The 21,624-nt window shown below is 43.2% G+C and overlaps 3 protein-coding genes across 16 annotated transcripts in view; 2 read left to right on the top strand and 1 right to left on the bottom strand.

Moving 5' to 3' along the window:
• The first annotated feature begins 14 nt into the window (after positions 1 to 14).
• On the top strand, positions 15 to 6,532 carry KBTBD4 (kelch repeat and BTB domain containing 4). The gene is made up of 4 exons (XM_054068581.1): positions 15 to 138; positions 2,103 to 2,723; positions 5,037 to 5,143; positions 5,653 to 6,532. Exons 1-4 carry the CDS (start codon positions 120 to 122, stop codon positions 6,511 to 6,513), a joined length of 1,608 nt encoding a protein of 535 aa, XP_053924556.1. The 5' UTR covers positions 15 to 119; the 3' UTR covers positions 6,514 to 6,532.
• Positions 6,533 to 6,678: 146 nt separating this feature from the next.
• Positions 6,679 to 10,745, bottom strand: PTPMT1 (protein tyrosine phosphatase mitochondrial 1). Of its 2 annotated transcripts, none has more exons than XM_054068585.1 (4): positions 10,480 to 10,745; positions 10,327 to 10,407; positions 9,258 to 9,449; positions 6,679 to 7,998 (listed from the first exon to the last, which is right to left on the bottom strand). In XM_054068585.1, the coding sequence occupies exons 1-4, from the start codon at positions 10,648 to 10,650 to the stop codon at positions 7,951 to 7,953; spliced, it is 492 nt and encodes a 163-aa protein (XP_053924560.1). In that variant the 5' UTR covers positions 10,651 to 10,745; the 3' UTR covers positions 6,679 to 7,950. The 2 variants fall into 2 exon arrangements, with proteins under 2 accessions (XP_053924560.1, XP_053924559.1); XM_054068584.1 differs by having other exon boundaries at positions 6,679 to 7,981; positions 10,480 to 10,744.
• A 33-nt stretch (positions 10,746 to 10,778) lies between these two features.
• Positions 10,779 to 21,624, top strand: part of CELF1 (CUGBP Elav-like family member 1) — a 58,060-nt gene continuing 47,214 nt past the window's right edge. For 6 of the 13 annotated variants that reach the window (XM_054068576.1, XM_054068574.1, XM_054068573.1 and 3 more), the window contains exon 1: positions 10,801 to 11,001. The gene's annotated coding sequence lies outside the window, so the exon portion shown is untranslated. Of the gene's footprint in view, positions 11,002 to 12,069; positions 12,169 to 21,624 lie in introns of those variants that run through there. The other 7 variants (XM_054068575.1, XM_054068572.1, XM_054068570.1 and 4 more) reach the window with 5 other exon arrangements.

Raw genomic sequence — 21,624 nt, 5'->3', positions numbered from 1 at the left:
ACGGGGGGGCTTCTCGGAGGCGCTTCCGGGTTGGGCGGGCGGGAGCGGGAAGTGCCCGGCGTCGCTTGGCGAAGGGTGAGGGGCGCGGAGCAGCCGCTGGGGCAGCTCGGGGCGGCGGCATGAAGGGAGGCGCCGCAGGTGGGTGCAGAGGGGACTCGGGGGCGGTGGGAGCGGCGGTGCCGCCGGCGAGGAGACGGGGGCAGCAGCGGTGCGGCCGGCTGGGAGGCGGGGGCCCGGCAGCCCCCCGGTCTGAGGCGGCTCCTGCGGCTTCCGCAGCCTTAGAGCAGTCCTAATGGGGGTCTCTATTCTTCCGAGAGTTCGTTCTCCGCCCCCGAACGGCTTCGTCGCTGTCAGTTGTGTACAGGGGTTCCGCGATCCCACGCCCTGCATGGCATTAGCGAACCTGTCAGGAGCAAGAGAGAAAGTCAGTGTTCCAGGTGTGTCATCACCTGTAGCCTGGCACACGGCAGATCATTGCTTTGGTAGTGCGTGGAGTGTAAGATTTTGCTTTATGGGACACTTTGTTGCTCCCATACCTCTCTTTATAGCTGCGGTGCCATGCATGCAAAGGGGAACCTTGTGTTTACAAAGAAGGAGTTGACATTTACAGTAGTCTGTAGCTGTGCTTGGCATTTCTCTCGTGACTTGGCACCAGTTCTCAGGAAATGGCGCAGGACAGTGGGGGCAGCTGGTTTGCTGTGCCAGGAGGGCAGAGTGGTCCATCCATATCCTTCTGCTCTGCTTGGTCCTCTTAGCATTTAGGGCTGCAGCTTCTGAGCACCTTGGCTGTAAGGATCAAGAGCTTTAGCTGAAGTGAGAGCCAATTTGCAGGATAGGGTTGTACTTGATAAAGCTGGAAAAACAGTACCAATGTGTTCTATGCTAATTGCAGTTCCTCAGTCTCTTGCAGACTAATGTATAGGTGCTTTTGAGACAGACCAGAACTATTGTAAAGTCCCAAAAAGGGTGTAATTAAGGCAGGCTGTCATCAGGAATGGGACAGACATGCCCAGCCAATTAAGGATGTTGACATTGCTTCCTATGAAAAGAATTTGAGCAGAAAGAACTTAGGAGTCCTCCTGTATCAAGCAGAGCTATTGTTAGAAAATGCATGTTTGACAAAATAATGCGTGAATGAGAAACTATGAATCTCCTGGAGAGAAATGCTATGTTTGGGAAACGTTATACTGGGAATCATGGTCAGTATTAACTGAAGAAATCTGTCACCGTGGCTAATAGTTAAGGTGTAAAAATAAGTTTAAAGCAAACAGAGGCAGGCATCTTTTTGCTCCTAATGCTGTCAAGAGTTGTGTTAATATTAAGAGCTGTTTTTTACAGCAGTCTTTCTCTGGTTCAGAAGCTGTTTCGACCCACAAATTGCTTGGAGCTCTGCAAACAATTTCTGGTTACTAAGAGGTGTCATCTTTTAAATCGAGTTCTTGCTGCTTGGGAAGGAGTGGTTAACAACATCTAACAAGTTATTTTGCATGCTGAAGGTGTCTGGCACATTAACAAACTGAGCAGGACCATCAGTTATCTCATTTGGATAGCTGTAAGGACTGGTAGTTATGTCTGGCAGACTTCTGATGCGTCTTTTTGTTAAAAACAAGTTCACCTTACTTGATACCACTGCACAGATTCATCATGTTGATTTTGGATGGTAATTAATTCCTCATAATGATATGAACTGTTGTCTGTGCTTTCTGTTAAACTATAATCCTTTTTCGATCTAGACCAGCTGTGGTGCTGTCACATTCTTTTGGCTTCATAAGTTTCCTAGGGCAGTTGCTGGACTTTCCACTTGAATAACTATTGCTGCGTTTCTTTGTGTCAGTGAAATGAGCGGTGAAAAGATATGCACGTCTCCCAGTTCTGCTAGCATGTGGCGCTTACTATACTGGAAGTTTGCTCTATATTTTAATTATGCCAACTTCTCGTTTGTTGCCTGAGATTCTGAAACTCAAGCAGAAGTTTCTGGTTTCACTATTTATATTCAGTCTAAAATATGCTGGCCTCTTACCAAAATGCTTGATTTTTCCCTGAAATACAGCATAATCTTGTTGGTGTAGAGAAGAAACCATGTAATTATTGTGATTTTACAGATTGCTGGAGGTCTGATCTGTGCAGCACCATGGACTCCTCAGAAGAGACTGGCGGTTCCTCTGCAGAAGAAAACTACTTTGTGAACTACACCTTCACTGACCGCTCCCACTCAGGCCGTGTGGCCCAGGGTATTATGAAATTATGTTTGGAGGATGAGCTCTTTGCTGATGTTACAATATCAGTGGAAGGCAAAGAATTCCAGCTGCACCGTTTGGTCCTCTCAGCTCAGAGTTGTTTTTTTCGTTCTATGTTCACTTCCAATCTAAAGGAGGCCCACAACCGGGTGATTGAGCTGCAGGACGTTAGTGAGAGCGTCTTTCAGCTCCTTGTGGACTATATTTACCATGGGACTGTAAAGCTGAGGGCAGAGGAGTTGCAGGAAACCTATGAAGTGGCAGACATGTATCAGCTGACTGCCCTTTTTGAAGAGTGCTCCCGTTTTCTGGCCCGTACAGTGCAGGTTAGGAACTGTCTGCAGGTCATGTGGTTGGCAGATCAACACAGCGACATGGAGCTCTACACAGCTGCCAAACACTGTGCGAAGTCACATTTGTCTCAGCTGCAAGACACAGAGGAGTTTCTACACCTGCCTCTTCGCCTACTGACAGACATCCTTACAGGTAAGGAATTCTTGAGATTAGTCAAGATGTGGATGTAGAAAGAGACTTTCAACGAGTTTGTCAGGGATGGAACTAAAAAGATGGAAATATCCAAGCTTGCATAATCACTGTCCATTCAGAGGCTTAGCTAAGCTAAGTAAAGCAAAACATTCTGGATAAGTTAATCATAAAAAAACCCCTATTAATTGTTACTGGACATGACACATCTAGTCTATAGAAAAGGGACACAGAGGATGCTGGTAATTCTCAGCTGTTCCTGAGTCAACAGGTCAGAAGTATTACAGGGTTTCTAAACATAACTTAGTAATTTTCAACAATTTTTTTTTTTTTTTTTTTGCATTAAGGTAAAACAAAGAAACTTTACCAGAAATGAACATTTTATTCAGTTTTTTTTTTTCTCCTTAGTTTGTAATCATTTAACATACTAATGCAAGAACTCAACATTTGTAAGAAGGCTTAGCAGAAGCTGTATTTTTAGAGTATGTTTATGTTATTAACAATTGTATATAATTGTTTGGATTATTTAGGCTAGGCACTCAGCTGACTGAAATAGAGGCACTATAACATCTTGGGTAATACAGTGATTACCCTTCTTATAAAGGAAATGCCCTTCCACAGTAATGGGTCGATGGTGCAGTGTTGTGAAGGGTGTGTCAACACACCAAAAACTTAGTCCAACTGCCACTAATCCTTAGAGATTCTTTTCTGCTCTAATATAGAATCATAGAATGTCCTGAGCTGCAAAAGGACCCACAAGGATCATCAAATCCAACTCCTGTCCCTGCATAGGACAACCCCAACATTCACACCATCTGTCTGAGGGCATTGTTCAAATGCTTCTTGAATATTGTCAGGTGTAGGGCTGTGACTGCTTCCCTGGGGAGCTGTTCTGGTGCTCCACCATGCTCTGTGTGAAGAACCTTTTCCTAATATCCAACCTTAACCTCCTCTGGCACATCTTCCTGCCATTTCTTTGGTTCCTATCATTCCTTCCTTGTGAGGAAGCAGTAAACTGCAATGAGGTTTCCCCTTAGTCTCCTCTCCTCCAAGCAGAACTAACAAAGCGACTTTAGCCACTGCTTATATGGCTTCCCCTCTAAGCCCTTCACCAGCTTTGTGGCCCTCCTCTGGACACTGTCCAGTAGCTTGATATCCTTTTTATACTGTGGTAGCCAAAACTGCACATGGTACTTAAGGTGGGGCCGTGCCAGTGCTGAGTAGAGTGGGACAATCACCTCCCTCGACTGACTAGCACTGCTGTGCTCAGAGCACCCCAGGACATGGTTGGCCCGTAGTGTTAGGTACTGCCAGAACTTGGAAATCACTCCATGACGCTACAGTCATAACTTTGGTTTTGTGTATTTATGTATCATAAGGAAGCAAGAATATAGAAGCAGCTCCTACATTCAAATGTGCTGGACCAGAAAGACTGCCCCTTTCTTACTTTAATTACATAATTTTGTAAATGAGTAAATAACTATACTTTGTGTGTCATGTGTTCTGTATGCTGTTACAACACTAAACATACCATGACTGGCTCTTTGGGATACTGGCAAATCTGTCCATAAAATAGCCTTTAAAGTTGACGGTATGCATATGAGAGTCTTTACAGATATTGCATTGTATCATCTCTAGGTATCTAGGTAATGTACTGATGATGGTGATGCGATGGTTTGTGGCACAACCAGAACTTCCAGTTATGTCTAGAAACTGAAATCTGATGAAGTCTGTTGACTGTTTCCTACTGTCATACTGCTAAAGAAAGCTATAGTAGCTCATTGGGGATTTCCAAATGTTAAGAGGACAGCAGCAACACTGGATGTTCAGTCTTGAGAGTCAGTTGTCTGACAGCACTCAGAGAAGGACAATTTCTGCAGATGACTTTTGCTAGATAGGTTTCTAGGACCAGCCCGAAAGAAAGGCAGCTGTTGAAATTCTCAAATAAGAGAATCTTTTTGCATAAATGCTTAAATATAAGAATTTTTTTTTTTGTTGTCACAAAGCACCTAAGTCTTCTTTCCTGCCCTCTTTCTCTTGGACATGGGTTCCTCTGTTGAAACTCATCCAAAGTGCTTAAGACCTGGCATTTCTGTCTTCTGATATTTATACAAACTGTTGTATAAATACAACAGTTGTCGGGCTGGCAGTGTTCATCATGCCTGCCAAAATCTATGAACCTCCTTATCTATTTCCTTCTTGAGAAAGTATGGTTTGTGGTGGGAGTGGGGGGAAGGAATTGCAAGAAAAGGATGTTCCTGAGCACGTACACCTTTGTCTAGATATGATAAATGCCTTTCTGTCCCCAAACCGCAGATGGCGTTCCATGTTCTCAGAATCCAACAGTTGCCATAGAAACCTGGATCAACTTCAACAAGGAGGAGCGAGCAGGCTTTTCAGAGACGCTGCGATCGAGTCTGAAGGTATAAAAAGACCTTCTGTTCCCGGGTTGGTGTAGCACTTGCTGGTTTCGCACTTTCCAAGCAAGGCAGGGTATTCTGCTCACAGGTGTGACATGAAAGTTGCAAAACACAAATGCCTTTAAATTCATGGTGCTTGCATGAGGAATACTTTCTTTTTCATAAATAGCAACCCCACTCTCAGCTTTTTTTAGTTTAACCTGAGGCTGCTTTCACTAGTGATTGGAACAATGCCACGAGTAACTTATTTCACCAGATACTTAGTTACCAAAGAGACCATTCAGAAATCTGAGGATGGCATTCCCATTATTATGACTCTACTCCATCAGTGATGTAACCAGCCCTTACCTAAGGCTTTGAGGCTCTGAATCCTGAACACTATAGGATGGCAGGATGAGGGAAGTAAGTCGCACACCTCAGGCAGGTCCTAAGCTGAAAATTTTGGTCTTAGGCACCAGTGATGTTTGTATAAACTTGTCAAATTCTCCTGACACATTCCTGCTTTCTCTCAGGTGATTGGAGAAAACGTTCACATCTACCTGATCGGAAAGGAGTCATCACGTACACATTCACTTGCTGTCTCTCTGCATTGTGCCGATGATGACTCCATAAGCGTGAGTGGCCAGAACAGCCTGTGTCACCAGATCACCGCAGCCTGCAAGCACGGTAGTGACCTGTACGTTGTTGGTGGCTCCATTCCACGACGCATGTGGAAATGCAACAATGCGACTATAGACTGGGAATGGTGTGCTCCTCTGCCCCGTGACCGGCTCCAACATACCCTTGTCTCTGTGCCAAGCAAGGATGCAATATATTCCCTGGGGGGGAAAACTCTACAGGACACTCTCTCTAATGCTGTCATATATTACAGAGTACGAGACAATGTGTGGACGGAGACCAGCCAGTTGGAAGTAGCAGTCTCTGGAGCTGCAGGTGTAAACCTTAATGGTGTCATTTACCTGCTGGGTGGGGAGGAAAATGACTTGGACTTCTTTACCAAGCCCTCTCGGCTAATTCAGTGCTATGATACCAACACAGAGAAATGCCATGTGAAGCCATACGTCCTGCCTTTTGCAGGGCGCATGCATGCTGCTGTACACAAGGATGTGGTATTCATTGTCGCTGAGGGGGATTCGCTGCTATGCTATAATCCCCTACTGGATAGCTTCACCCGGCTATGTCTGCCAGATGCCTGGAGCTCGGTACCATCCCTCTGGAAAATTGCCAGCTGCAATGGCAGCATATATGTCTTCCGTGACCGCTATAAAAAGGGTGATGCAAATACTTTTAAACTTAACCCAGCCACCTCTGTTGTTACAGTCACAAGTGGCATCAAAGTGTTGCTCACTAACCTGCAGTTTGTCCTGGCCTAAGCAGAAAAAGCAGGCCCAGTGATAGGAAGGGCAGCAACTGCGTTCTGCTGTGCAGCTGAGAGGCACCCGCCAACTTCAGCATCACTCCCAATCACTACAAGTTGACAACATCCAGTAAAGACCCCATACTCTGTACCTGTGCAGAGGAAGTACAGGCTTTCTGGCTTTGGGCCTGTTCTTTTACATAGCACTGTTAAAGTTGAACTGCTGCATCTTAGATTCAGGATGGACTAAATGCTATTACTTTGATCCCTTGATAAGCTGCTTGTATTTGAGGCCCAAACTGCAGCAAATGGTTTTTAGCCTGGCACCAGTCTGCCAATGACAAATCCTATAGCATATGGACAATGTCCTCCTTGGCAGACTGCTAGTTTTACCTCCCTGGGAGACCGTGTGTTGCTGCCATGTCAGTCACAGTTAGATGTGCACCATGTCCTCCATGGACATCCCCATTTAAACATTCCTATGTCCCTACTGCAGAAGGAGGGACTGGCAGAAATATTTACAGGAGACAGATTTCAGAGCTGACCCTGAGACCTTTAGTATTATACAGCACTTCTCCTAGAGGAGTGGTAACAAACTAAGAACTTGCTTACTGCTCTGTCATCACCTGCCATAAAGAGGGAGATAATTTTTATGAGCATTGGCTTCCTTTATTGTACAGGAATCTCCACCTGTAATCATACTATTGATGAAAGACACATTAAGACCACTTCATCCTACCCCTTTCTGTTGGCACTGTAACCCTTTGGGTAAGAACCTGAATAAAGTCTCTGCTGAGACAAACTTTTCTTTTCCATTGCTGCAAATATTATAGAACTTCCTGTGGATTGCATCTCAGCTCAGTACTGATGCTGTATATGGGAGAGAAGAACTGTGGGGCTCCAAGAGAACTAAGGGATTAGCTGTAAGGAAAGCAAGCTTTAATGAAACAGCCCAGCTTCCCCTTTTTATAAGGGCATGTAGTGATAGGACTAGGGGCAATGGCTATAAACAGGAGAGGGGCAGATTTAGACTAGACATAAGGAGGAATTTCTTCACAATGAGGGTGGTTAGGCAGTGGAACAGGTTGCCCAGGGAAGTTGTGGATGCCCCATCCCTGGAATTGTTCAAGGCCAGGTTGGATGGGGCCTTGGGCAGCCTGAGCTAGGTGTCCCAGCCCATGGCAGGGGGTTGGAAGTAGATGATCTTTAAGGTCCCTTCCAACTCAAACCATTCTATGATTTACTGTAATTTATGTAGAAATGTCTTTATTGATGGTCAGGTACCATGTGTAAGCCTTCATTAGATCATTAAGATTAAGCAGCCAAGACAAAGATTTTGATAATTCTTACTGACAGTCTGCAGTCCCAGCAATCACATTCCTGTGAAAGGTCTCCAGGACCCGGACTTGCTTGTGCCGAATAAGGATGTGGGGACGGATCTTGGCGATAGCCTCTACTGCTTCCTGAGGGCTCCAGTGATGCAGCTGAAAAGGCAGAAACCCTGCAAGTGAAAAACATTCCAAACCTGCACCAATTAACGGAGCCTTCCTGGAGGCTACAGGCAGCATTAGGATTGTTAGATAACCTGCTTTTTTGTCCCTTCTGTTTACTTCATCTTCCCTTCAGAGGGGCCTGGATGTCGATGCAAGTTCAGGAAGAGTCCCTCAGTTCATGAGGCATGGTTGCTGCCTGGGACCTGCGTTTTCTCTCTCACTCATATTACCATCATGTTGTGAATAGTTTCCTGTCCTAGTTCCACCAGGCCATAGAAAAAGGGCAGCTTGCCCCTATGCTACTACTCCCATTGCACTTCAGCACCTAGCGAGAAAATTTTCCCTTCAGCACTAAGGAAAAATTTTCCCGGGAGCACTAAGACCAACAGAAGAAGCCACAGGTAGGATTTTGTTCCAACTGCTGGCTTACCTAGTTGGGTCTATAGAGAAACTCTGAAAACCAAAGCCCCTTCTCTTGATCCTTAATTGTATTTACCAAAATGCTTGGAATAGTTTGCCACTTAAGATAACCATGGAAAAAATCTGAACAACAAAACCAGATGTTTACCTGCTCAGTGGACCTACCCTCATAAGTGACTTGTTATTACCATCTCAATCTGTTCCTCTATAAATGAATTAAGAACAGCAGAAACATTCAAAACTCATTGAGAACTTACTACATTAATGGCCCAGTAAACTAAACAGCTTCCTGAAGTCTGACTGGGCTGCCAGAATCAGCAACAGCTGTCAGCAGACCATGTGTTCCAGAGCTTTGCTGCGGCATCAGTCTCTTTCCCATAAAATCAGAACATCTCTGCCAGTGTCTGTGCTAAAAACTGAGCTGCAGGGGCAGATTATATATACAGATGAAAAGACTACTTGCAGTGGCAGCTACTTTGCAGCCTCACCACTCATTTCCACGAAGCATTATCTTGACAGTATTGTAAACACAGATGAACAAGGTGCATAAAGATAAATTAGATTATCAAAGAAAGCTTAGACCACTGTTCAGCAAATTAAGTTTCGCTTCTTCATTTACTTGGCATTTGCCATGTTCTACAAAACCGCAGTGTAAGTTTGGAGCCTTGCTATCTACCTCTGTTCAAGTGGGTCTCCAGTCCAGACTCTGTAAAATCATGGAATATTAATGTATCTCTACATGTTTGGGTTTCTTGAGCAAAAGGAAATTGTAAAGGCTGGCAGAGTGTATGAAAGCTTGCCCAGAGTGTATGAAAATAAACCCCATTGAGTACTGAACCCTTCTTACTTGAATTAAATATGCTGCCACCACAGTGGCACTGCGGGAGCGTCCTGCCTTACAGTGCACGTAGACACTGTTACCGCAGGCTCGGTGTTTCAGTATGAATTCAACACCTTGGTGGAGATTTTCCAAGGTGGGGACTCCAGTTAGATCCACAGTGCTGAGACGCAGTTGCTCCACTCCCATTGCCTCCCATTCCTGAAACAGACACAGCAGATACAATCTGTTAAGTGTTGTGATATTGTGGTGATGGGTTGGGTTTTTTTTCAGAAAGAAAACCCAGAACGTGTTGAGGCAGCTGGGAAATTCAGCAGCATTGTAAGCAGACTTTGAATGCCAGCCCCTGGGGCAATGAAGGAGGCCCAGACCTTATAATTTTCTCTAAGCATATCATTTTAATCAGCACGGCATACAGGAGTCAAATTAAGAAAGTATTACTGGCTTCTGTCATTCAGGCAGATCTTTATACAGCTCTTTGGTTTTCTGAACTTCAGACAAACAGGATGCTTTTGGTTTGTCTATTCTGCGCTCTCGTGACTGTTTTCAGTTGTCAATTCATTTATTCACAGGTGGTTTTTTCCAGCCTGGCCTTCTCAAACATTCAAGTTTCATCATGCTGTGTGTCCAGTTCGGAACGCCTGGTCTTTTTAATAACGTTTAGTCTAATATGCTTGGTACCAGCTCTCTGCTTTATCCTAGTGTCAATTAATCTTCCATTAAGATTAATTTTGCTCCCACGACCCTTTAAATCAGATGTATGAAAACTTTAGTGCTGGCTGTCAGAAATAAGTTAAAGGGAACTGAAAAGATGCGGTTTGGTTAAAAGAAAGGAGGGGAGCTAGTATCTTCTCCCGAAACAAAACGCATTTTTGTATTCGCATAGCGATGCGTGTGGATCTAAGGCTCCCTTCGGCCACTAGAACCGTAACATCCTCACGTTTTACTGGTTTGAAAGGCCGGCCGAGGCGGGAAGAAGCCAGAAGACTCGGCGGTCGCCGCCAGACTCCGGCGGGAGGCGGCCGAAGCCTCTCGGGCGCCGGGACAAGGGGCAAGAGACGCTTCCCGGAGGTCTCACCTGGGCGGAGCAGCAGAGGAAGCGGGTCTCGTACTCCTCGTTGAGGGTGACCACGGCGCGCACGTTCTCCTCGGCCACCAGCTGCGGATACAGGCACAGGCACAGTCACGCCCCGCCGGCACCGCCTGCCCCGCCCCGCCGCGCCTGCCTTACCCTGCGGCTGCGGCCCCGCAGCGGCAGCGCCCCCAGCAGTACGGAGCCGTCGATGCGGTGGAACCAGGGCCGGCTGGACCCGGGCGGCAGCGACCGCGCTGCTGTGTACAGCAGCGTCGGGTAAAACAGCAGCCGCGCCGCCGCGGCTCCCAGCACCTCCGCCACCCCCATGGCGGGCGAGCGCACTAAGCGCCGCGACACAGGGGAGCTTGGGGGGGGAGCGGGGCGATGCCGGCTGGCTGGGGGTGGGAGGGGAAGGAGGAGGAGGTGCCGTCCCGCCCCCTCCCCCCCGGCCTCCGGCCTCCAGTGGTGTCTCCCGGAAGCGCCGCCATCTTGCGGAGCAGGCCTGAGGCGGCGCAGGGAGGCGAGAGGGGCGCAGGGAGGCGAGAGGGACGCGGGCGAATCGCGGGGGCAGGTGAGGGCGGTGGCCACCAGGAGGAGCTCGGGCTGGGCAGGCGCGGAGCGGCGCCCGCGGGGAGCGCGATCCGCCTCGCGCAGGTAGCGGCTCTCCTTCTCGCGCAGGTAACGGCTCTCCTTCTCCCGCCGCTCGGTCGCTTGGGCCGCGGCGCAGCCCGCCGCGCAGGGAGGGCGCCTCGCTCCCGACCGCCCGCGACACGGAGGGGCCGCGGCCCGCGGGGGGCCGCGCCCTGGGCCTGAGGTGATGGCTGCCCCGCCGGGATTGTGTCCGATCCGAGTGCTGACAGTGCCTCGGGCGCGGCCCGGGGGAAAAGGGGGGCGCTCCGTGGGGGCCCTGCAGCCCGGGGAGCGGCCCCCCCGGGCTGCAGCCGCCGTCAGTCCGGCCGGCACGGAGCCGCCCCGGGGTGGTGCCGGGAACCTGTGGTGCGGTTATGTATCGCCGCAGGCACGGTGAGGGAGGGAGGGATCGCGGTATAGATGGGGGTGGAGGCGAGCAGGGTGTGCGGGAAGCACAAGGAGAGGAATTGGAGTTCAGCACAGAGTGAGGATTTGCAGACTCCAGTGTGAGAAAGCTGTTGGAATGAAGCAGGAAAAGAAATATAAAAACCAGCAGAGACTGATCGTAAAATGATAAATACGTGAAGAAGCATTGAAAGTTGATAACAGCATGAGATTTTTATAGGGCTGTTTATGAGTAGGAAGTGGAGGGGCAGCATTGTAATAAAGCGTGGAGCCTTCACTCCTTTAAATTCCTGAGGAATTGTGGCCCAGACATTTTTACCTTTAAGGCACAGGCACTCTTTTCTGCCAGAAGCTGTCGGGGAGCATTTTTCAAATGTTACAGCTTGAGTGTGGTCATTAGGTGTGTTTCATCAGAAGATCACTGGATTTAAAGAAATATTTGGTTGAGATTTATATCTTGAAGTAGGCTTTGCTTGTGGTCTCCAAGAGTTTGGACTTATTTATTTGCTGTGTGTCTGCCTGCCTGTCCAGTCTTACTTTTTGTACTGGTGATCACTGTAATTGCTAAATTATGTCCTCATGCCTTTTGCTGTCTTCTCTGTTGTTTTTCTGTAGATTAGTTCATCAGATAGATTTTACTACACCGTACTCAGATTGCTTATCTGTGTTAAACCCACCACATATTTTTTTTTTTTCTTCTCTCCAGCTGTGTGCTTGGGAGTTCTGCATACTGTGAGACACTGTACTTCCTAGAGTGGTGTCTCTCCCAAGCCTTTAGGAGGCAGCTTTCTTGGAAGTGCTGCTGCTTTGGTAGGCGTTCAAAAACACTACTTATGTCTTTACACTGAGCTATGAAATTTTAAGGTGGGTGCAGTTTGCATCCTGCAGCTTAATACTATCAGTAGCATTCCTGCTGTTGAAGAGTCTCTAGGGCAGGAGCACAATTCTTACCTCTAATCGGGGATGTGGGAACAGATGTATATGTCAGTAAAATCCCCAAACAGGGAGTTTAAAATACAATGATGTAAAGGATTTTTTTTTCCCTAAGGTGCTTACTATTCTCTTCCAGCCTGTGATCACTTTCAGAATTATTGCTCATGTTTATTCTGAGAAAGCTTGTGCTGTTTTGTGGAGTATGTTCACCCTTTCTGAATGATTGTTCTTGGGTAACTATGTTTTCCCTTTCCCTGACAAATGGGAATGTTGCATCAGAGAAAAATTAGTCCCAGCTCTTGCCTCCTTAGTTACATGCTTGCCCTTATGTCTTTGCTTCTTTTTTGTTTATGAAACAAATTAATAGAGGCAGGCTTAGGAGATTGTGTTTACATGTGGAAGCAAGCAATAGCTCAGTGTCTGTGGAAGAGCAGACAATTGAAAACTGACTGTCATAAAATCATGAACACTAAAACATAAAGATCTTTGTGTTAGGTAGTTTGGTTTTAAAACTATATGACTTACAATAATGAGAAGAAATGGCCTTTCTTTCACAATGGGAGATCTAGTAGAACATCTTCACCGTAGTACTGTGTACTTCTTCTTGGATCCAGCTTTTTGCTAGTTCTTCAAAACTTGGTGTGCTTTTAAGATTATCGTGGCATGGTGGGCAGAAGGTGTCTAACACTTATTTCTTCTGCTAAGAGTAGGGATTCTGAAGACAGTGCTTGGCACTACTGCTCTAAAGGGAAAAGCAAGAAAGGTGTCTATATCATAGATATGCAGTAGTTGTATGTCATCAATAATGAACTCATAATTTGCAAGGTTCTTTAAGTAACCTTTACATCAATTGAAGAATCATTAGATGAAACAAATTATGGCTTTTTAACATGAAATAAATATTTATAATATATTTAACTATTCTTTTGACATTTCTGCAAGCATGATTGTCCTGAACTAGTTGAATTTCATAAAGGATAGATGTTTGTGTGGTTCTTCAAGTATTTAAACTTGCATTGCATTAAGTAAAACACTGAACTTAGTAAGAAACTTTGTTATGAATAGGTTGATCCTAAACTATTTCTTACATCTTTTTCTGAAATGTGGTTATTGACTATCAATTGCTGTGTTCTTTATTTCATCTGTTTGTCTTCTGGGTCTTCTGCCACATATTTTTTTAGGCTAGCTGGGAAGTCATACAAATTCTCCTTGGTTTTGAGATTTCCTGATTATTAGTCTCTAACTCTGCTATCTAAGAACTCACTGTAGAGACTTGTTGAGTGATATGTCCGTGAGGCAGTCCAGTTTTCCAAGTTGTAATGTGAGTTTTGCTACTGAAACAGCAGCAGTAGTCCAGCAGATTTGTTTCTTCATTCTTATTTATTGGTTTTACCGTGAGTGCCTTAAATGTTTTATTTCAATATAGTTGAGTTCAGTGTTGCTTCTCGTCCTTTAGTTTACCATTCCCCAAGATTGTGCAGTTATTCACTGCTTTGGTAACTGACTTCGGGTAAGAAATTATAATTTTTATACATGGATCAGTTATTTGGCAGGGGAAACAACTGGTATAAATCAAAGCAGAGTAAAATACTTCAGAGTTTGTTAGAACGGGAGCTGTAAATTGAGAAAAATCATCTAGACCCTCTAATGGGTGTTTCTCCTGAAGTATCACAACACAGTATCTTGAATTGTGATCCTATTACAACATTCCTTGAGGCAAGAGAGATTATCTTGATTGCAGAAAAGTAGTTTGGTTGCCCTTCGTCCTGTCATTAGAGATGCTTGTAATATACGAAAGGATGCAAGTTACCATCTTGTCTGCTGTTGCTGTCTACATCTGTTTTAGATTCTCCTGCCAAGACACTTTGTGTTTGGGACATTACAGTGAAAAGAGAAAGCTGTAGCATTAACTTTTTCAAGAGATTTCCCCAATGTTAACTGAACATCATCTTGTTTGTGCCTGATAGTATATTCAAGCGTATAAAACTAAAAAATATGTTAGGTGAAAGCAGGAAATTTGGATAGAGCAAGGGAGAGAATGTAAACTGTTCTAAAACTTCAGTGGAAATTAGTCTGAAAATGCTATGCTGTAGGGATAAATGGCTCAAAAGTCTGAACTGTGATAGAGCAGAGTTACTTGTTTGACAGCAGTGCAGGATGGCACAGTCATCGTCCCAGGTAAAGCAAGTCCTCTTTCTGACATCTTGAGCAGCATAAAACTTCCAGCCATTTTAGCTCTGTGTGTTGTTGCACAAAGGCTTTGTTGCTAACTTCTCTGAGGATGAACAGTATGCAACTGGATAGCTGAGTAGAAGACTTCAGTAGTTTTTCAACTCTCAGCAAAAAAAAATGAGTTTAAGTGATACAGTTTGTCTGCAGGTACATGTGTGTGAAAGGTCTGTGCTGGAAGTGGAATCATCGTCTGTAAGTTGTCTTCTCCTTTCCCATGCATACATTTCACCTTTCTGTCTTCAGTATTCTCAGTATATCATGGCCTGTGTTTTGGGGGGGTTTGGTTTGTTTGTTTGTTTGTTTAGAGAAGATAAGCTGGTTTACTGGTTGCTCTGTTAGAGGCAGAGTACTAGCAGCAAACTGACAATCAGCAAGCTTTTGTAAAGAGTGTGTATTTATTCAGGTGTTTATTTAGGTTTATAACTGACCTGATGGCTTGGCTTGTGGTGGTAAAGTTCCAGGTAGACTATTGTGTGAACTGAGCTTAAAATAATCTCTCTCTGGAATTTTCACATTGTTTTAACTAAATTACTTGTAAATATAACTTGGAATAACTGACATATATTATTGAACTTCATGCAAACGAGCAGGCAGTTTGGGTTCTTTGTCCTTTCTAGCAGCACACTTCTAGGAGATTTTGAATGATCTTGACGACAGAAGATGAGTGTTTTGAGTATCCAATGTCATGCTTTTATGATACCTAGCAGGCTTTCCTTTGCAGACATTTTTTTTGAGTCACAGGTTGTGTGTTCTTTCAAAACTGAATTCTCTCCCAATTCTTATAAAAACTCAGGTGGAGTTCTGTGCTGTATTATATTGGTTTTACTTGAAATTAATTTGAGGTTTTTAGGACCTTGGTGTTTTCTTCACCTCCCTCAAAATTATTCTTTCTGTGAGCTTTTACTTGTATCTGCAGGCTGTTTCATACTGCATACTACATAAAAAATTATGTAGTTCTTATCAGCTACATTTCGGTATTTCACATGTCAAACTATTGCCCTTGAATCATCACCTAGAATTCAGGTTTTCACTGAATCTGTGAGTATTCTCTGCTATTTTTGCCTCAAGCTATGCAGTTCAAAAAATATTCCTGCATGTGCCTGCTATCCGTAAATCCTTCAGAATCTGCTGGAAAGCAAAAATTCATGTCTATTTTCTTTTCAAAGCAGATGAGTTTGTCACTTATGAAATCTGTGGTTTGAATTAAATATTTGGCAAACAGTGTCCAAGCCTATATAGAAAAATGATAGCATGTTTCATAATTTGCTATACGTGGAGATTTACAAGATGGACTCCAGACATTATCTCCTAAGACTTTGCAGAGATAAAGCTTTGATAAATGATTGTTCAGAAAACAATGAAATATTGGTCTTTCAGGAAAAGAGAACATATTTTGAATGTCACATCTAGCTCTTGCATTTCATGTACGCACAAAAGACTGGAAGAGTAATTATAGTCTTAGATTCCTAAGCAGAGCACCATCTCAAAATATTTTTGCCGGCTCACCTGTGCCTCCTTGTTATTTGCCTTCCAAAAATTCGTTTTCTGTTTAAACAAAAGTAAAGAAAGTAAAAAAAAAAAAAAAATCTTGACAGGGCAAACTGGTGAATAATTGGGTTTTTTGTGTGTTTTTTTGTCTAGTCCATTATTGTCATGACTGTACAAGCTCTAGCACAATTTCAGTGAAACAACATTCCTCACAAAGTTGTAAGTGACATTAGAAGTGATGCTAGCATTGAAAATGATTAATATGCAAAATCTTTGGAGGGAAAAAGTGTTGTATGTTTACTTTGCTAAAGCAGTTTTGACTACTTAGAAATCTGATCATATGCTTGGCGACTTATGAAAAGATAAGTGAGAATATTCTGAAATTTGTGCTGTAAGGCCACCATATTACATTCTGGATTGTGGATTCAGTGCCAGAATTTGATCATTATCAGAGACTGGCTGTAGGTGGTACTGTTAGCACCTTCCACACTGTGAAATGCAATGACACGGATTCTCTGATGCAGTATTTGCTTTAGAATTTATTTAGATTTTAAAGTAGTTTTCATTTAATTCGAGACCAAATTTAATAGGTGTTTCATGACTGCTTTCACTAGAGCAGGACTAGGACATGCATTCTTGATCCTTTTTTTGTGAGGAAAATAATTCAGGATATGCTTAGGTATGCAGCTGATTCGGAGTATGCTGATGTCTTCCTGAATTTGCAGGGAGTCTACACCATTATCTCAGTCATGAAAAATCTAAAAAATATTGAGATTGTTGGTTTAAATACCAGCATTTTTATGTCCACTTGCAGGTCACATTAACACAACTACTTGAGTAATGCACTTCTCAAAGTTCTGAATGGGTTACTACATTCCTGATTTAGCTGAAAGCTGCACCTTCGCTTATTTGTATGAGAACTTTTCTGGTAACTTTTGTAATCATGTGATACAAAACTATGTGGGATGCACTAGGTATAAGGAATAGGCAGCAGGATAAGATAATCAATATCTTATGAAAAAATATGCTTTTGTATATAAACATAACTGCTTTTGAGTAGTCAGTCTGAAAAAATCAGACTATGCCCCCCCTTTGGTGTTTTTTTTTTGAATACCTAGGGATTCAGGTTTTTTGTTACATTAATTTTGCTGTCTTTCAGTGCTAGAACATGAAAAGGTAGGGGAAAAAAGGGACGGGACAGGATGCTGCATATAAGTGGATTTCTTATGGTTTTAAGAATGCCTAGAAAAAGGTTTTGTTTGTGTTTAAATGCTAGCAAAAAGGTCTACTGGGAAGGCAGACATAATATGGCAGGTCAGGGTAGTAGTTTATATTAACCAATGGGAAAAGGTCATACCTTCTGGTTTAGGAACATAGTTAAAATGGGAGGAGGGTCTAAAAAGATTGCTGTAATTCATTTAGGGAGGGTGGGCTATCAAACCAAGAGCTTAGCATGTGAATATGTGTATTCACAACCAACAAGGAAGACCTGGCCTGTTCAGGAGTTCTTAAAATGCTGGTGGATGTGGGGATTCCAGGGAAGGGAGATTTTCGTCTTGTGTCTGAATTGCTGCCCATATACTGTTGGTTGAAGTGTGTTGGATGTTTCTGCATTACTAAGGTGGGCTCAAGCAAGATGGACTTGGAACCCATTTCAAAACAGTAACTCCTCTAAGATTGTACACTTTAATTCTTTTATTCCCCTGCACTATGTGACAGTGAATATGTGTGTGTGTGTAAAGGAACTTGTCTTAGCAGTGGTGTCTTTCAGAGACCATGTATGGGTAAAGCAGTTTGGCTCGTTCAGCTCCCTGCTCCTCCCTCTCTGAGAGCTTAGTGGAATCTCTTCTGCTGAAATGGTTGTTCCACTTTCTCCTTTCTATATTTGTACAAGCAGCAGCATGCTAGCTAACTAGGTAGTATGGCTGGCTTCGTGTGCATTCAGCATTTACAGAGCAGAATTGAGAGCTAGGGCTTACAGTCTCCGTTGCTACATCTGTCTGTCTGTCTCTGCATCTCTGGGGAGGATTGGCATACCAAGTGAAAGGTGATCTGTTTGTGGATGGTTTTTTTTTTTTCTAAAATGCTGTTCATCCAAGTTGGGAGTCTAGGGACCAGGAGGGGAGGGAGGCAGGCAGTTGTCTTGCAGGGAGAGTATGTAGTGGGTGGCAGTGGCGTCCAAAAAATAAAGTTTTAACCTCCAAAAGACCTGCCGTCTTCTGGGATGAGGATTTTGATGTCCCATCTGCTTTGGGAGTGATTAGTCAGGGCCCGTATCTTCCCATACAAGGTCTGTTGTTACTGTCTGACATGAAGATTAATGAAAGCTAGATCCTGTCCTGGAAGAACTGAGTGCTGTCTTTGCTTGTTATGGACAAGGGGGATTAATAAGGAGCTAGGCCTTAACCAGCCTAGTTTGGAATAAGGAGTTGGTGCTGAGGGATGGGGTTGTACAAAATACCTTGTTAGGATGAACTGGAAATTCGTAATTAGGACTGCCCTGGCTATGTGTTTGCATAAACTTTGTCTTAAGGCCCTGCACACATTGAGATGACTGTTCACAGTTGCTTTTCTTAAGTAGTAGTTCAGGTGAACGAATAGTGCAGGAAGCCTGTTAGCTGCCTGACAGTGTAGTAAACTGTTGATACGATGCTCTTTTAGTAGGAGAAGTGGTCTCAAAATAGTGGCAGCAACTGGATCATCCATTACCATCGGCATTATATTTTTTGAGAGGGATAAAGAGGGATGTAGGTTACAGGATGCTTTTTCCATCTTTTAGGGGATGCTGTCCACTTAAAAATTTTGCTGCCTTTTGAATATCAGTGCAAATAGACATCAGGCCTTTTGTTTCTGGAATTGGAGTGAGGGAAACATTGTTACACTGTGAAACAGCAGGCAATATCTTGTTAAAATCATTCTTGAGACTCATGTTCTGTAACTCAGTCTGAATTATTTTTTTCCTACCACTGCAGTGTCTTCAGTGTACTTCCTCCTTGGAAAGCTATGTGAAGCTAATTAGGAACAAGCAAATTTTGGAAGCAAATTGAAGGATCTCAGCTGCCCAACAATGTCCAAATCACCCTGTGTCTGCAGGTGGAGAACTGCAGTCGGTGGGTGACAGAGGATCATCTTATTCTTGAGCTGCTTGAACTCAAGCAACTTTGTTATGTGGCTATTTTCTGATCCATCCTTAACAGGCATGCACTGCAGTAGTTATTCAGTCTTCATCTGGAAAGCCTATGCAATTCATTGTGAATATACAGCTTCTGAAAGTTAAGCTTGGTTTAAGTGCCCTGATATGTTTCCCAATTCTCGCATCCTCTCAAAGGCCTCTGCCTTTCTTTCTTCCTTCCCACTTGTCTACTTTCTGACTCCTCAGTTGACGTCCTTTCACTTATACTAGCCAAAACAAAGTAGCAAAAGCAAAATCTAAATATTTCTCAGTTTGCAATACCAGTTAAAAGCGAATCTTGGTACTGTTTGATGCCAGTGATTGGGGTTGTACAATCTCTGTACTTTAAAGTGTTTTCTGGTACTGTAGTTAATTTTTGCTTTTAGCCTTGTAGCAGGAATACAATTAGGCAGCTTCAAAGTCCTGTGGGAAGTTTACTTCTGCATGTTTAAAAAATATTAGTTGTCCATTCTGTGAAAGATGTCATGATAAATGGGTAGAACACTGGAGAAATGTGTTCACTAACTGCATTGAGTACGTCGAAGATAAAGTGTGGCTGTAGAATGACATTAGGGGATTTAAATCTTCTGTTTTGTAAAAATCTTTCTAGAGGTGGTATGTAAGAGTGACATTGTTCAGAGCTAAGATAAGCTGCTTGCTGTGTTTCTTCAAAGGCTGGTGCTTTGAGTTATGTATATAGTAAATTTGTGTTGCATCTATTGCCCACTAGTGCAAAAAGGGTAATAGTGTTCTGCCTGTTTCCAGGAGTTCAAGTGATTCATGTAGCAAAATACAATGCTTTAAATGCATAAGGATAGGAAATCATATTTGCTGTATATAACTTGAGTTTAAGGAGCAATACTCAGTAATCCATTCTGGATTAACTGCATTATTATCCTGTTTGCAGAAAAGGTCTCACAAGATCGGAGACAAGTTAGAAATTAACTTCTGTTTCAGATACTTTGAATGTCCTGAAATGCCACAAGAAGGGTTAATTTTTTATTTCCTTCTTACATTATTGCTTTTATTCTTTATGAAAATAAGTCCTTTTTTTAATGTCATAATCATGCTGTTGAACAATGAAGTTAGGTTAAGGTGGACATGTGAGAAGGTTACAGGAATTTAGAGTTAAGTCCGGTGCATATTTGAGGTTAGTTAAACTTACAACTGCTGTTGAACACCAGCTACAGGTATTGAACTCCAGAAAGAATAAAAGAAAAGTGAGAATTGAAAAATATTTACTTACGAGTTTAATAGCCGAATCATATAGTTTAATCAAGGATAGGGAGTGACATTTTTTTTGAATATTGAAGGCAGTCCACTGACAAAGAATTGGGACAGTAAGGGGGAATTGTATGGAAAAACATGCATACTTTTCTTAGAAGCATAGCATTTTCTTAACAGAACTAATGGAAATTTATCACTTGAGGCCTTTAGGAAAGATTAATCAGTAGATAGATAATTATGTAAAATTCAGTGACTAAAATTGATGACGTAGTTCCATGAGTAATTAGTATGAGTATATGCTAGTATTGCTCTAAAAGAGGCTTTTTCCATCTTTCATGCATTTCCCCTTTCATTTGAGCTGCCAATAACATCTGTGTGGTTGTGCAGGGAATTGAATCAGGAAGCATGTCTGGGTTAAAACTATTATTTTCCTGTTGTTGTTGTTAAGCTAGATCATACCTGAACCATTTCCTTTCTCAGGCTTGTTATAAAGAGGTGGGCATGGATAGCTGGTGAGGAAAGAGTTATGGTCTATTCATTTGGCAAGAACATCCACTTAAACTGGATCTACAGTAGGAATGTCTTGATCTATTGCTTCGTATTTTCACCCCATTTCTATCTAATCTTCATGGAGAGGTTATATCCATTCTTATCTTGTAATACGACCCAAAAAATGAGAATAGTTTGCATGTGTTATCTGCTGTGGCACATATCGTTTGGTTCTAGACAGGGAGGTACTGAATGTTGTCATAGTATATTTATTTATGAATGCACTCTGCATTGCGTTTGATACGTGCTCTGTTTTGGTGCTGCTGTACAGGGAAGCTTGCTGTTTGTTTGGGAAGAAATTGGTAGGCTTTCCTGGTGTGAGGATTGAGAGATAGAAGTGCCAGGTTCTAAAACCTCCTGATGTGAGGTTTTGATTTGTGAAGTGTTCTAGAAGGTAAATCCAGAATCTACCAACCAGAACGTAGAAACCCTGAAAATCTAGGAAGATATGTAAGAGGACTTTGTCTATTTAGGGTCCTTATACAGACCGAACTGTATTTATAGCACTTGTTTTTGTCGCGAAGTTTTTGGAATCTCCTCCTGCTCGCAGTGGAAACCAGCTGATATTGTACTGTGCCTTCCAGGAAAAGTGAATGGAAAGAACTGATGGAGAAGTTTGTAAATGAAAAACATCTGAAAATAGGTGTTTAAAACTACAAGCAAGC

Source organism: Cuculus canorus, chromosome 5, assembly GCF_017976375.1.
Source record: "Cuculus canorus isolate bCucCan1 chromosome 5, bCucCan1.pri, whole genome shotgun sequence".
NCBI lineage: Eukaryota > Metazoa > Chordata > Aves > Cuculiformes > Cuculidae > Cuculus > Cuculus canorus.
Note: the sequence above shows the minus strand (reverse complement) of the source record. Positions and strands in the feature narration are given on the sequence as shown.